The 15,452-nt window shown below is 49.5% G+C and overlaps 2 protein-coding genes across 3 annotated transcripts in view; both read left to right on the top strand.

Moving 5' to 3' along the window:
* LOC113204937 (phospholipase B1, membrane-associated-like) overlaps positions 1 to 661 on the top strand; it is a 4,000-nt gene extending 3,339 nt beyond the window's left edge. The window contains exon 8 of the mRNA XM_026420325.2: positions 232 to 661. Within this exon, the coding sequence (XP_026276110.1) occupies positions 232 to 359 (128 nt within the window). The 3' untranslated portion in view covers positions 360 to 661. The remainder of the gene's footprint in view (positions 1 to 231) is intronic.
* A 2,946-nt stretch (positions 662 to 3,607) lies between these two features.
* Positions 3,608 to 15,452, top strand: part of LOC113204972 (phospholipase B1, membrane-associated-like) — a 20,182-nt gene continuing 8,337 nt past the window's right edge. Inside the window, exon 1 of one of the 2 annotated variants that reach the window (XM_026420363.2) lies at positions 3,608 to 3,893. In XM_026420363.2, coding sequence (XP_026276148.1) covers positions 3,874 to 3,893 — 20 coding nt within the window. In that variant the 5' untranslated portion in view covers positions 3,608 to 3,873. Of the gene's footprint in view, positions 3,894 to 8,314; positions 8,347 to 15,452 lie in introns of those variants that run through there. The other variant, XM_052263807.1, reaches the window with a different exon arrangement.

Genomic DNA, 15,452 nt, shown 5'->3' with positions numbered 1-15,452 from the left:
TTATTCGGCTTAGTTGAAAAAAGACATTTTGAAAAATCACCATCTTATTATCCAATTATTATGATGTACTCTGGACGCATTATTTTGCCTCAAGTGAGTCGCGATCAAACTCTTAACAGGCCCTTTTTATCCTCGGCTTATCTCGGCCGTGTCGAATTTTCCTCGCATTATTTTCCCTCCTGCGTGGTGGTGTGGCGTTCCCTTAATCATTGTCCGCGCTTCGCTCCGCAGCGGCCAACGGGCTGTGGAACAACCTGCTGGAGCCGGAGGGCAACAAGTCCGAGTGGGGCCCGCTGCTACGCAGGTTCCGCTGCCCTTCCGCCGACCGGCCCTACCTCTGCACGTGGCGGAACTGCTAGCCCGCTGCTGCTGGCCCTCCTGCTGACAGCTGACGACGCCGCCGCCCCGGGGCTACCGATAACGAGGCCTGACTGAAAAATCGTTGGAAGCGCGCGGCCGGGAAAACGGTACGGGCTTTCAAATTACGTCATGTAGTTTGACCCCATCATGGGTGCCTCCGAGTGACAGCAACAGGGGAGGGCGCGGTGGTGGGGGTGCAGTTGCGTTTGCGAATAATTGTTTAAACGCTTTCAAAGACACCGGAGTCCTGTGAAAGACTTCTCAGACATGAAATACCTGAAATAAAGCGACATTAAGACGAGTGCCGGTCTCTCATTTCTTTGCTTGGTAAGCGCCCTTTCTTTCCCGTTCCATAAAGTCTATACAATGAAACGAATTTTTGCTTTTCGCGCTTCGCACACTCTGATTTATTTTGTTGGCCCGCTCGGGCTGGCTATCGACGCTACCTCAGGCTACCTCGAGCTCGCCGTTTGGAAGACGATCGTTTTGTGCTGCACAGCCCGGCTCTGAGTAGGCTTTGAGCCCTTTGACTGGAATACGGACTGGCCAGTCGGGCTCCTCATACCCCTCCCCCTGACCTTCTTCTTCCTTCGCCCTCGTGCTACCTTTGAAACGCCCCAAGCCTTTACCTTTCTTCCTACAGAGGGTATAACAGGGAACCCTGAAGCATGACCAGCGACTTGCCAAAATGGCGAACAAAAGCAATTGTTTCGTCAGCCTTTTGTGAATTATTAATTCTTATAACAGGAAATGAGAAGGAATGGAGACGGAGAATTATCCGTGTAGTATCAGGACTCATTCCGCACATTTTGCTTCGTCGTGACCTTTTTTTTTTAAAAAAAATGTGCACTCAATTACTTTTTGAATCGTCAAATGAAATAATTTTACTGCTCGTTGCTCGCAAATATATACACATTTAGCCTGGTAATCTAACGAGCATATGCTATCATTTTTTTAATCCGTACTTTTCAGCGCATGCCACATCTATTTTTACGTGGCGCACGTTCTCCCGGGTAGGAAAAAAAAAACAAAATGAAAAGGCGCCGGAAAAACACGCGCGTTGTTGGTGCTCCATCTTGGGGCAGGGTCCGCGGCGACTGGTCTTACAACGGTCATCCGCGGGTCATCTTCTAAGAGTCATCCGGTGGATCCGCCGTGTGCTGCACGTGCTGCAGATCTGCAATCGCCTGCGATGCATCCTCGGAGGAGCATCCGCAGGCAGCACTTCGCTCAAGTCACGTGTCAAGAACCGCCTGCCCGCTTCGCCTCCATATTTCCCAGCTTGAGCATTCAGGGGCTCCCCCCTCCTCCTCCCTCTATCTTCATGATCTTTTTATTTCGGGAGACACACGTGCTCGCCTGGAATATTCAGTGGACTTTGAGTTCTCTTCCGTAATGGTCTTAGTAGAAGTTCAGCGAGCAGTCAAATGCTGCATCCTTGTGCACGGCAAAAAAAGAAGTTCCTTGAATTTGAAAGACTTGGTCTTGGATGTCACTGGCATTCTCCATCAAATTGTTCTTGAAGTTCAAGGCCCCCTTTTCACCGTGTGATGACGACCCGCGACTAGATCCGGTGGCCGTCGATGACTTATCGGTCCATAAACATTTCACCGAGAATCTCTTACGTAACTTGTGTTTTGCCTTCACACCCAGAAAAATAGTTTCTTGATTCAAGTGCAAGCTGACAAGATGAAATTTACCATTGAAACAAGGCAATTTTGTCTTTGGAATAAGATTTTTCTCTCATTCGAAAGAAAATATCAGCATGTTCCAAGAGTAAACTTAGATCTCGTGTCAGCGTGCACTTGAAACAAGGAAAAATTTACCTGAAACAAAAAAGGGTGCGTAGAAGTGTACGCTGTAGTGGGGTCAAGATACTGATGGATGGCCTGGATGATTCCAAGGCGATTGATCCCGATGAGTTCGGTTCGAGTTGCAGAGGACTTCAAGAGTTGTGCTGTTTGCGGCTACGAGTCCCCCCCCCCCTGGGTCGCGGGGGCAGGCGGTGCTGTATGGACAGGAAAATGCGATTCGGGAGCTCTTTTGTTATGCAGAATTGAGCAACTTGTGCAATTTTGGGGACACTTGACGAGGTGCGCGGCTATCTTCTCATACCAGAGCGGTGGGCCCGCGGCGGCGCGCGCGACCGTATCGGCACTCCGGCAACAGCTGCGTGACTCTGCCGTTCCGCTGGCAATCAAACTTGAGCATGACTCGCTTTTCTACTTATAAACATAGTATATATGCGTCCGGAATATGAATAATCAACCACCTATCCCGCTGTGTGATAATATGTTTTCCTTTAAAACCTCGTATTGCTTTTTAATTGACCGAGTAAGAGTCGAACACTTTCAGAAAAGGGCTCGTTCAAATGTACCGCTGTCGTCAGATTCACCCGAAAGATTTCGGGAATCAGGCGCCTGTGAGATCTAGGATAGGCCAACCCGTAGTACACACGTGCCCTGCAGACAAGATGTTGCCTATCTGCCAGGCGCCGAGGGAGCTTGCCCAGGCTGAACGAGAGTTTCGAGACGAACGGTTACTTCACGGGATGATCCACCGGTGTGGATATGTGGAATAAAAAAGCACTTTATGCAAGGGTTCAAAAAAATAAAAAATAGTGTGGGAGGACACTTTATGCAAATTTCAACTTCCAGACGCCGGTTGGTTGTTGTGGTTGAACACGCCGGTTGCACTCTTGACACATCCGTGTAATTTTGTGCACGGTCCCCCACCATCAGCCTCTGCGACGTGGATCAGCGCGTGCTGCAGGCCGGCGCTGTGGTCCGGGCCGGCGGCCGGTGACAGGACCTGCGTGGCGGCTGAGCAGGGCAATCATCAAAGAGTATAAAACCGCCTTTTGCCTGCATAATAATTTCCCGCCACGACGCTCGCTCTCTTGATGAGGTTGATGCACCTGCATGCAGGCTGGAGTTATAGAGGAAGAGCACGCCGGTGGAGGGAGAGGAGGAGGAACAGGGTGGGGGAGTCATTGTCCGAGAGGAAGGGGAGAAGCTGTCTCGTCCCCTCCCGAGCGGCTGCCTCCCTCTCCCTCCGCGCCGGAGTCGCGCGGCTCGCGCGGCTGGCAGCGGCCGGCCGGCCAGGCTGGGGGGATCTTGACATTGAAACCGTATCGCTGTCTGGCCGGCTGCTTGGAGGAGGAGGAGTAGGGGCGTGGCGGGGCGTGGTGTGGCGGGGCGTGGCGGGGCGTGGCGGGGGCCCGCCGGGGCGGTGGCGGCGCTGGCCGATCGTCCTGGACCGGACGGGTTGTCGTAGCAGGCGAAGCAAGCCGGGCGGGCAGCCGCGGTCGGACCGGGTGTGTTTGTGTGCGCGCTCGTGCCCTCCGGTGTGTGTGTGTGAGTGAGTGTGTGTGTGCGGGTGCATTGGCGCGTGTAAGCGTGTGTGGATAGCGAGAGCGGAATCGAAGCGGCCGACTCACTCGCCGAGTGGACTTGACTTTGACCGCCTCGCGGCCGACCTGCAGCAGCACCGGGTCCAGCTCTCAGGAGCAGCATGACGCGTGCCGCCCTCTTGTAAGTAGGAAGACTCCGGCATTTGCGGTGGCCGACCGATGGCAAGCAGTGATTGATTGGAAAGTGTCAAAAGTGTAAATTAACAGAATTCGTTATTTCTGATGCACAACCAATGGCGTAAGCTCATGAAAGCACAGCGCATTCAATTCGATGCAATCTACGTTCACTTACCGGGTCAGGAGAATCTTACAGTTTTTAATCATGAGTTCATTGTTTTACAATAACCATTTTCATCAAAATCATTGTGCTCCATAAATCCTCGGAATATTTTTCAAGGTGTTGCTTGCACAGTTAAAGTCTTACGAAGCAAAATGCCAAATGCTTCGTACCTACGAAGGATTTGCTCCCTACGAAGCGTCCAAATCCTTTGTATTACAAAGGATTTGGCATTTTTCTTCGTAAGACTTTAACAGTGTGTCATCATTTTAAATCGCCCTTAAGGTACGTCCGTTTTTTCATATCCATTCAGCAAAGTTCGGGATTTTAGCGCCTGTGAGACTAAGGGTAGGCCATCCCGCAGTACATGCATGCAATGCATGTACAATGTTGCCTAACTATCAGGCGCTACAAGAGCTTGGCATAAGCTTAACTAGGTCGTTTTGTTGCGATAAATGCCGGACGTACTTTCTGGATGATACCTCAAACTACAATAAGCTGTTTTTGTGTTTACGAAGTAAATTTACAAATGCCAAGTGAGATGCCAAGGAGCATTTTGTGAATAATTTTGTTTGAAGAAACTGTGCTTTACAGCGTCTGTGCAACCAGATTGTACAAAATGGAACGTATTTTTATGTGATAAATTTCGCACACGAAGCTATGACACGACAAAATTTGTTTTAATTGCAAGTAGTATTTTTTTACGAATCGTATTACCAGTTTCCCGTCGTCACCCACCACAGTTGCGACATCTCTGTATTTCGGAAACGCTTCGAACACGGACCTCGCCAAAACTGGTTTGAGGAATGTTATTTCAGTGGAGTTATTTGTGTTTTGTGATACCTTCGTTCCTTAAATAGCTGCGTAGTCTAAATAATCACTGAAACATTTGCTTAAACACTGAAGGCATATTAACTGAATGTTTTGTTTACTGTCGTTAGCAAGTCTCATGCTATCATCATTAGTCTGCACCTCAGCTCACAATACAGGCGTGTTATGCAAAAAAGAATAAGAGACTGAAAGAATAATAACTGGTTGAAACAGTTGGTACAGTCTTTGGCCGGGCAACGCGTCGGGTTGGTCCGGTCAGTACCCCTACTGTCTCCCGCGCGCGCGGCGCGCGCAACACAAACCTGTTGACCTTAGGCGACTGCAGCATCCTTCCGGACCCAAGCGCACCTCTGCGTTTGTGTTGTGTCCGCGTTTGTGTTGTGTCCGCGTTTGTGTTGTGTCCGCGTTTGTGTTGTGTCCGCGTTTGTGTTGTGTCCGCGTTTGTTTGCGCATGATTACCCCCGCATCGTTAATTTATTATAATTGGGTAATTGTTTTAATTGTTTTATTGGGTTATCACAAAAGAGTATCGCACTCTTCCCTCGGGTGCACTCTAAAAAATCCCGTCGTGAATGTACAAAATTTTTGTAAACTCGAATTATAATTTAAGTTGTAAAGTTAAGAGAGCACAATTTTTACTCGCCAATGTATTTTAATCGATTTTAAGTCGATATGTACTGCACGTATGTCTACGACTACAAACTAATTTTACGCCTTGCGTCAAGGAAAATTTTCCTGTGAACCTTCTTCTTTTGTTCACAGTGTTGAAGGTGGAAGGATCTCAAAGAGATTGTAAAAACAGCAGCTGGAACTATAGTTTGATTTCACAAATTTGCAGCTTAACTAGTTTAATTGCGGAAAAAATACAAATAGGAGGTCCGAATACAGAAACCGACGGGAACTGTTGTTCAACTACTGAGCTCTGCTGCTACTCTCAACTTACAATATTTTCATTCATTAGAAAAAAAGTGGTCATTACTAAAACGGCAATAAGCAGTTTGAAAGAATACTGACAATTTGACCACTAACCATTTAGGAACCACTCGGGGCAACCTTGTTCTTGTGGCGCTTCAAAATGAAAGGGGCGTGTCGTTTGATGGAGGGGGGCTGGGGGCTGGCAACGAGTCCTTGGGGAAGGTCACGGCACACGCTCTACGGCCACCGCTATGGTCCATTAGACGCGTCCTTCTTCTAGAGCAATCCAAGCCGGCTGGCTCCTTTACAGCTGGAGTAGGGAGGGGTGAACGGAAACGAAACGACCACCACGTGGAACGTTTTACCCTATCACGAGGCGTGTTTGAAAAGCACGCGATAGTATAAAGCTTAGACTATACAATAACAGTCAGGAATCATTTCATTTTCATGGCTGGGGGACACTGCAGCTTAAAGAAAATCCCGAAGATCGTAGCATCTCGTCACTCGTCGTGATTTGCATTAATGAGAATGATGATGAGGAGCGTTCGTTTTTTGACGTGACCACGTGAAAAATGATGGATTGGTAGGCCTCTTGGGGAGCCAAACCATAGTCCAAGTGCGCGTCCACAGAGTAGCCTTGATATTACATAGATCGAAATTATTAATTTCAAAACAATTTTTTTGATTTCGTAGGTCTAGTTCAGACCACGACCACAGCGTGCTTATGTGCGAGGCTCGGAAAGGTGTGCGGGGGGAGAGGGGGGGGGGGTGCAGCCGAGGGCGGGGCCGGACTGCACCTGGTAGCGCCGTTCCCAGCCGGTTTCTCCTGGAAGCGGCCGCCCGGCCACTTGGCCTTGACAGTGAATAAACCTGACCATACCTCACCTATTCTCGTCGTCAGGTTCTTATTTTTTTTTAATCCTATCGTTTTATATGAGTACATTGACTTGCACGGTCCGGAAGCTCCGGAAGCTGTTCCGAAAACAACTTCCGTCACGCGCGTGTTCATCATCAATGGCTGCATCCCATTCAATACCGTACGGTCCGGACTTATCAGATGCTTCCCGCTATAAAAAAACCTCCGCTATTCGGTGGCACATTCATGGCCTGCAGGACAATAAATTCCACGTTGTTATAGACCGAGTAACGTCCGACCGCTAGGGCCCTGTGTTCCATTGGGGGAAAGGGAAGCTGAGCAGTGAGCATCTTCTTTGTCATATTCGGCCAAAGCCATCCTTCACGTTCAGTATAATGACGTCCAACTTTGCCCGGAACGAGGTTTTTATCGAGTATGACGCCCAACTCGAGGCGCTTACTGCTGTGCCTCCCGGCATGGCCGTAGCCATCCCTGCGTGCCCTTCACATCCAGTACGCTAGTTCCAAGTCCTGCGGGAACCGAACTTTCCCCCTCTCTATTTTCCTCACGCAAAAGTTTGCAGCAGCGTAATAGACCAGAATGCAGTTGAAAACACCCTCCCGTTTGCAGTGACGACTGACTATATATGCTGACGCTGATTGTGTTACAATATTTTTTTCACCCTTCCGTTAGGACCCCGGGGCGATGAAGAGGAGGGGGTATGGTGGGAAGGCCACGGAAGAGGCAACTTGGCAAACTTGGTGGGGGACACCAACAACTTTTGAAGCGAGACGATTGCATCGCCACGAGGACGCGTTGGACAGGGCGGCCATCCTGTTATCGCATCTGTGATGTCCTGCCGTCGTCAGAGCGTATACGGGAGAGTCGCAAACTAATCTCGCTTGGAAAATGTTAATCCTGCGCCCAAGTAGTTTCTACTCGGCCTAGTCCCGGGCAGGCAGTGGCCGTGGAGACGCCTGTCGGGGCCGCTGGGCGCGCCGGCACCGCCCCGGTGACGGTGATGCACTGGGGGCCGAAGGGCTTCGACAACAACTCTGTCCTTTGTCATTCGGAAGGAGAGGCGCCGAGCGGGGCTGGAGCGCGGGGAGGGGGGGGGGGTTAGAGGGGGGCAGATGTACGGTCGAGCCGTTCCGGGAAAGGGGTGGCCATCTTTTTTATTTCCCCAGGCTGAAGAGTGATGACCGTGTGGGCCCGTGGGGGAGGGAGGCGGAGAGGGGGAGTTTTTGACCAATAATAGCTCCATGGACCACTCCCCGTCGCTTTCCCTGCTCGCCTCCTCCCATACGCACAAACAGACGCTGTAAAAAGTTGTTTTTATTACTACTTTTTTAAGAGAGGGGGGGGGGCGGAGTTTACATAACGTTGTTCAAACATTATGAATTACTAGTGGTTTTCCGTTTCGATTGATGACAGCTCTTTTGCATACACACAGCACACCTGTTTACCGGATGTTTCCGACTGATACCAAAATAGCGAATAATCTGGATAAACCGGAAGCGATTGGCCGCGGTCAGACCGAACGCTTGCGAATGCTACACCACTGGCTCAGTGTGTCAGTCGGTTCGAGAAGTTTTCACCATGTAGAGCGAGGGGGCCTTCAGTTCAGCTCGTCAGTCGGGGACCAGGAAAGGCTGAGTGGCGCGTGCCTCCGTGAGTGATGGTACCGCGCGCAAGGTGAGGACGGACCGGGACGGACGGACAGGTGCGAGTGTTTTTTTCGGCGGCGTGCCTCAGATTGGGCGCCGTGCCGCGTACCGCCTCCGCCCGACCACCACCGCCGAGTCCGATGTGAGCGGGGTCAGAGTCCCTGTATACCGGCCGAATGAGGCGCTGAGGCGTGTGTGTTGCATTTGCGGTTTACGGATGTTAAATAAAAGAGCCTTCGCGGACAGACGTGCAGACTGTAGACACGAAAAATATTAACTGTATAAAAGGTGTTCTTTAAAATTTGAGTGTCACTGTAAGTTTCTTACAAAGACCTGTTCTTATTACGTACAAAAAAAATTGACACCTTCGGTAAACAAACAAATCCTTTGTATTTCGAAGGGCTTGGTTTCGTAATAACGAAGGGCACGTGTCTGTTAACAAAGCGCTGGTTTTTTTAATACGAAGAAAATCCGATGGTAAAATGTTGGTTTCTGGTTCCAGGTCCTTTGTACGTTACGAAACCCAATCCTTCGTAATATATAGACTGTTCTTTGTGAGAAACTAAAAGTGATGTAAAATCTAATTTTTTCATAGTGTGTTAATTTTGAGCGTTTAAGTTTATGATTCGTACTCTTTACCCTCCCGTAGCTAACGGCAGAGGCCTATTTTGTTAACCGGTCGTCTTTTCTAAATTTATCGATCCGTTTGGCAGCGGACAAAACTATTTCGTTTCCACACGCAGAAAAATCGTTTCTTGTTTCAAGTTAACTTTTCCTCGTTTCAAGTGTACGCTGACACAAGACACAAGTTTACTCTCGAAACAAGCTAATATTATTTCGAATAGGAAAAAAATCTTATTCCAAAAGACAAAATTGCCTTGTTTCAATGGTAAATTTCATCTTGTGGCAGCTTGCACTTGAATCAAGAAACTATTTTTCTAGGTGCATCGAGGAAGGTTAATGAGCTGCCCGTTTCGTTGATCCATCGCACGTGTAGATGTACGCGTGTGTGTGCGTCGTACGTTACTCCCGCCGGCATGTTTGAGGCGAATCATGTCGCTGCCATAGGCGGCCCACCGGCGTGGGAAAAAGACGTGACGCAGCAGCAAGTTCCGCTGCAGACGGGACGCTCATGACCTCATATGACGTCACACGAAGGATTCTGGTGATGCGTAGGACCCTCGAAATCTCCCGTCTAGCAGCGCTTAAACTATAATTTGCCATCTATGGAGATGTGTGTGTACTGTACAGTATATCTAGCGTGGCGGAAGAAAAATTCCCGAAAGAATCGCTTGCACAATGTTGTGCTGGACCCAGAAAAGTGGGGGATTAGGACCGGGGGTAAAGGTGGTGGTGGTGGGGGGGGGGGGATATACAGCCTTAATAATAATCATATTCCTCGGCACAGAGGCATGGAAGAGTCCTGCCCTTAATCCCTCGTCTCGCATTCCCGCCCTGTCCTGACCAAACCCGGCCGGCGCCGCACGGCCCTTTTCTGCGCGATGCCGGCCTCAACTTTGCCCAACATTAATAAATTCTGCAAACAAACTTACTTTCTCGAGGGGCGTTAGCGCGCTGCCGCCGCCTCCGCGCAGGTAGCACGGCGCGCTTCACGGCGCGAGAACAGCAGTTTGACAGCCCCCCCTCCCTTCCTTCCGTATTATTGGAATAATCCGAGGCCCGCGGGGATTGAGTTGGGAAAGACACACTAAGCGGCGCCTTGTGTTCTTTCATCTGGTCCAATATGACGCGGCCGCATGCGGCAGAGTGCCGCGAATCATCGTAGTACGCTTGTTAAGCCATCCGAGCTTTCACTTTACCGTAGAGAAAAACCGTTTGGAGGGTATGTAGTACATACCCATAGGACACTTTTAAGAAGTGGTGCCCAAGCCTACTCTGCGTGGGGACCGCTCTACGGAGGGTTGCATACCCAGCAGGGGCAGGGCTTAAAAACCGCCTACAACATGGTCTGTCGACCGGGAAGGGGTCGCAATGTATTCCCTCATGTAAACTGCACTAGAAAATTACTTCCCGAAAGTGATTAAAGCAGGTTGCCTACCTCTAGGCGTCAAAATATCACTAAAACCATAAAAATACACTGAAAGGTGGGGTTTTGTTTAATTCATCCGCGTCGGAGTGTCTGTGCATGAATGTGCGTCATGTGTGCGCGTGTTGTGTGCGTGCTTGTGTAGGGCACCAGTGGGGTGGGCTTAAGTCAGTTTTTTCGGGTGTTAAAGGGTTGGTATTTTCCAAAGAAGTTCTGGAAATCAACTTTTGACGCGTGTCGTGCAGCATTTGTCAACTGCCTTGTTATACGGTATGTGAACGCTACTGAAGTTGAGTGTGTTCGTTTTGAAGGCGAAGTTAACGTCCTATACCGCTCAAATCAAAGATGGCGGACGATAAAGGGCTTAAATGACTTTTCCTTCAAAAACTCCCGATTTTGACATGCGATGAGTCCCTCCCTACGTTTCATGGGTCGGAGAACGCGAATATAGGCACCAAAAGTCAATGCAGTCAACAGGAGAACCGTAATCCAAGATGGCGGCCGCCCCCAGGGCGTAAATATAGACCTTTCGTAACTTGGTATATTGTGAAGTGCAGCGCATCCCTACACATGTTTTTGGCGTCGACCAGCTCGGATATGTCTTGGTAGTTCATTTGACCAACAGTAACCCTAGAAATCATTACTGTGGCCCGCTACACTGATAGAAAGATGTCTTATGATCAAACACCGTTCGGGTGACTTCTGACTCTCTATTGTCGTCAAACAAGAAACAAAGCCCCAATATCTGGTAACATGCCTGCCGAGGCTTAATTGGTGGGGTTGCAATGGCGAAACCAACGACAAAGTTAATAGGTTTTGCAAAGATTTAACAGTAAAGCCTCCGAGGAAAGCCAAATGGACGCAATTTGCATTTGTCAGTATAACTCTTTCTAAGGGTGTAATGGGTGTAATGAGAGTATCAGTGAAGCCACAGTAATGTTTTCTAGCGTTACTGTTGGTCAAATGAACTAAAAAGTCCCATATCCGAGCTGGTCGACGCCGAAAACATGTGTAGGGATGCGCTGCACTTCACAATATACCAAGTTACGAAAGGTCTACATTTACGCCCTGGGGGCGGCCGCCATCTCGGATTACGGTTCCCCTGTTGACTGCATTGACTTCTGGTGCCTATATTCGCGTTCTCCGACCCAAGAAACGTAGGGAGGGACTCATCGCATGTCAAAATCGGGAGTTTTTGAAGGAAAAGTCATTTAAGCCCTTTATCGTCCGCCATCTTTGATTTGAGCGGTATAGGACGTTAACTTCGCCTTCAAAACGAACACACTCAACTTCAGTAGCGTTCACATACCGTATAACAAGGCAGTTGACAAATGCTGCATGACACGCGTCAAAAGTTGATTTCCAGAACTTCTTTGGAAAATACCAACCCTTTAACACCCGAAAAAAACTGACTTAAGCCCACCCCACTGGTGCCCTACACAAGCACGCACACAACACGCGCACACATGCGCACATTCATGCACAGACACTCCGACGCGGATGAATTAAACAAAACCCCACCTTTCAGTGTATTTTTATGGTTTTAGTGATATTTTGACGCCTAGAGGTAGGCAACCTGCTTTAATCACTTTCGGGAAGTAATTTTCTAGTGCAGTTTACATGAGGGAATACATTGCGACCCCTTCCCGGTCGACAGACCATGTTGTAGGCGGTTTTTAAGCCCTGCCCCTGCTGGGTATGCAACCCTCCGAGTAGGCTTGGGCACCACTTCTTAAAAGTGTCCTATGGGTATGTACTACATACCCTCCAAACGGTTTTTCTCTACGGTAAAGTGAAAGCTCGGGCCCTTTTTTGAGGCTTAACAAGCGTACTATCGCGCAGCGCGGTCGAGAAGTTCTCCCCGCGCGAACGCGGCTCAACAACGCTCGACGCTCCCTCTCGCCGCGGCCGCCGCTGCGCCGACGACCTCGACCAGTAAAAGCGAGAACGCCCCTAACCGGACGACCGGCGCGGGCGCTTCCTCTCGGCACGTCGCATGATATAGGCTCTCCCGGGTCAGAGGTCGGGCCGCACCGCGCAAGGTGGCGCCGACCGTCACGCGCACCGTTGTGCTGACCACCGCAATGGCCTATACCTGTCGGCCGAACGCAACGACAAAACGGCGTGTGCACGTTTGCGCGACCGACTAGCCAAATACTCCGCACACGGTACACCTAGTTTCTTCATAGCACTCCGAAAAACGAGACATTTGATTAAATGAACAAAAAAAGAGAATATTTTAGAGAACACTGTAAAAATTCTTGTCACGATGACGAAAATTCCATGGCTATTTCTTTAGTACAGGGGTGTCGTAATGGGTTCTCTCGTCACGGTGACGAGAAAACCCTTATCACGTGACGAATGAAAACCCTATAGCCATGGTATTTTCGTCATCGTGACAAAGATTTTTTTACAGTGAATCCTTACCCCTCCTTACAAGAAACCTCCACGATATGCCGGGCCGGGTGCTTTGGTTCTTGTGAAGGGACTAGAGGAAACGTTGCCCGAGTTTATTTCTCGCATCGTACAAATCCGGAGCGTTCTGTTCGACGCATCCCAGGGCGGTGGCGTCGGCGCGGGCGGCGCGCGCCCAACCACACCGCCTCGCGTGCAGCAGTTCCGCCGCCGCGACGCCCACTTAGCGATCGGCGAGCGGGAGAGTGTGAATGTCGTGCCGGGCGGCGGGCGTCAAATGCCGCACGCTCGCTTCCTTGAGGCGGAGGACGGATGACGGGACGAACGCTGCTGGGGCGATGCGTGACCTTGTCACACATTAAACGCGACTCGGTGTCGGCAGGCGGCAGGCGGCGCTCGCGGATCATACCGCGCGCCACTAATGGGGTATGTTCCTGGGAGAGTTCAAGTCGAAGCGGAAGGAGATGCTGACGATTGCTGCGTGGCGCCCGCCGCCATGTGTACGCTGCGTTCAGTATGGGCGATTGTCACGTAAAGGAACGAGGTCTTGAGAGAACCACTAGGCCGCACAGATGTAGCGCCACGGTTTGTTTGAAAGGCAATTGATGTGTGGTCTTAAAAACTCTGCAGATGATGTACAAATTGTCTGCGTCTTTGGGTGTTCAAGCAAAGTTATGAGCGGGGATCCTGTTTTTTTCCCCATGGCATACATAAACTTTTACTAGACGGCTAACCATTAGGTGACGAAAAGCCGCATGCCGCACACTGAAGACTAAGCTGTTTGGTTGATGAGTGGTTGCCGGTACTGTACGAACGTAGCGCCATCTGTATTACTTATACTGAAAAATCCAATGTGATAGAAAAAAGTGATTACTGCTATTTAAACGCCGAGGCTGAGCATCAATCAGGCCATAGTGTTGTCATCGGCTGTCCTTCGCTTCGCCTCTATGAAATCAATACAAACGAGGTACTGTCTCTTCCGCCTTGCCTCGCGGTGAAGCAGTAAAACGCCCTGCTGCAAAGTGACAGCAGAGCAGTTACGAATATGAATAATGTCAGTGGAAATCGGCACGGTGCAGTTTTTTTCGATTTCTTCTCGTACTTCTCGGGTTAGGGTCGACGACGTAGTGACTCAGTTCTTTTATCCATGTTATGGAAGAAAAACACAAATATGAAATTGAAGTTTTTTTAAAAAAAAAATTCCAGCAGTTTGCTATATATTTGCGGTACACAAAAAATAATCCAGGGAAAGTAGTGGTGGGACTTTTCTTTTATTTGGTGTTAGCCACCGTAGGAATGAACAGAATACATCACTATCGTCGTCTGCCCGAACCACCGCGGTCTTCCAAAGTTAAGGAAGGGGACCCCTTTAGCAAACCACGCAGTCAATGTTGGCATCCGGCCCACACGCTACAGCTCGTATTCCGGATTTTGGCGGGATTTTCCTAGGTCGGGTAGCAGCATACGAAGCGACTTTTCACGGGAATAGACTCAGGGAGCGGCTAGAGAGTACAATCACTTTTTTACTCAGATTCATTGGGCAAATTACGGGAGTTAAGCGCCTGTGATACTCGGGGTAGGCCACCCCGCAGTACACCCGTGCATTGCATGCAGACTTTTGCCTACCCACCAGGAGCTATGGGAGCTTGGAGAGGCCGAACTTGTTGGTTCCTAATGTCGAATGACGGACGTACCATCTAGGTGATTCGTTAGACGTTTCTCGGAAATCAAGAAATTTGCCTTCACCCTGAAAAATTATTCTACAGTATTATTGCAAGATTTCCTTTTTTTCGGTGTTTGTAACCAGACGCGGAGACGCCACACGACATGCAAGAAATGCGAAAGATTTTCGATTACTCTCGGCTCGTGTGCGAGGACGACGACGTGCCGTTGTGACGCGGAGACTCTGTGTGTATTTTTTTCCCTTTTATCCCTGCCGTCGCGATGACGTCACCACGTCGCTCCCGTGCAGTACCCGATGCACGATGCATAAAACAAGGACCCGAGCGGCAGACGTCGCGTCGGCGCGGGACGACGACGACGTGGGCCGCCGGGAAACTGCTTCTGGCTGCGGATTACATAGTTTGCGCACGCAGTGCCGCACGCTGCGTGATGAGTCCCTCTGCTGCGGCTACACTACGACAGCATCGCCGACGGCGGCCGGCCCGCGGGCAGGCAGCAGGAGGGGATCCTTTTGTCGCTGGCAAAGCGGAAAACAGGCCGGCGTGAAAAGCGAAACTTTATCGCAGTTCCGCAGTTAGTTGACGCCTCGTTTCGTTCCATCCAGATTTCGGCGGAGGAAGTTATTGGACTCGAAAATGAGAATGTTTTTCTGCGTTGTGTTGATAGTTTTGCTGCACACAATAATCGGCAGCAAAATAAATGTTTCAAGTCTAATATAAACTTGAAGCTTTGCTGTAGTAGACTGCACACTTCGCGCTCACCTCCTATAGGAGGTGTAAAAAAAAAAAATTGTTGTCACTTAACAACAAATTCGTTGTTAAGTTTTTAACTGACTCGTGTTGTTGTACAACAGCTTCGGTTGTCAAATAACAGCAAAAGTTGTCCAGTTACAGTAATAAAAAAAAGTCAGCAAAAACAAAATGGTGCCCAATAGTCCAATATTAACAATGCATTGACAACAAACGTAGTTGTTTTTCAACAACTTCTGT

This window comes from Frankliniella occidentalis, unplaced genomic scaffold (assembly GCF_000697945.3).
Source record: "Frankliniella occidentalis isolate FOCC.00 unplaced genomic scaffold, Focc_3.1 Scaffold14, whole genome shotgun sequence".
In the NCBI taxonomy this organism is placed as follows: domain Eukaryota; kingdom Metazoa; phylum Arthropoda; class Insecta; order Thysanoptera; family Thripidae; genus Frankliniella; species Frankliniella occidentalis.
Note: the sequence above shows the minus strand (reverse complement) of the source record. Positions and strands in the feature narration are given on the sequence as shown.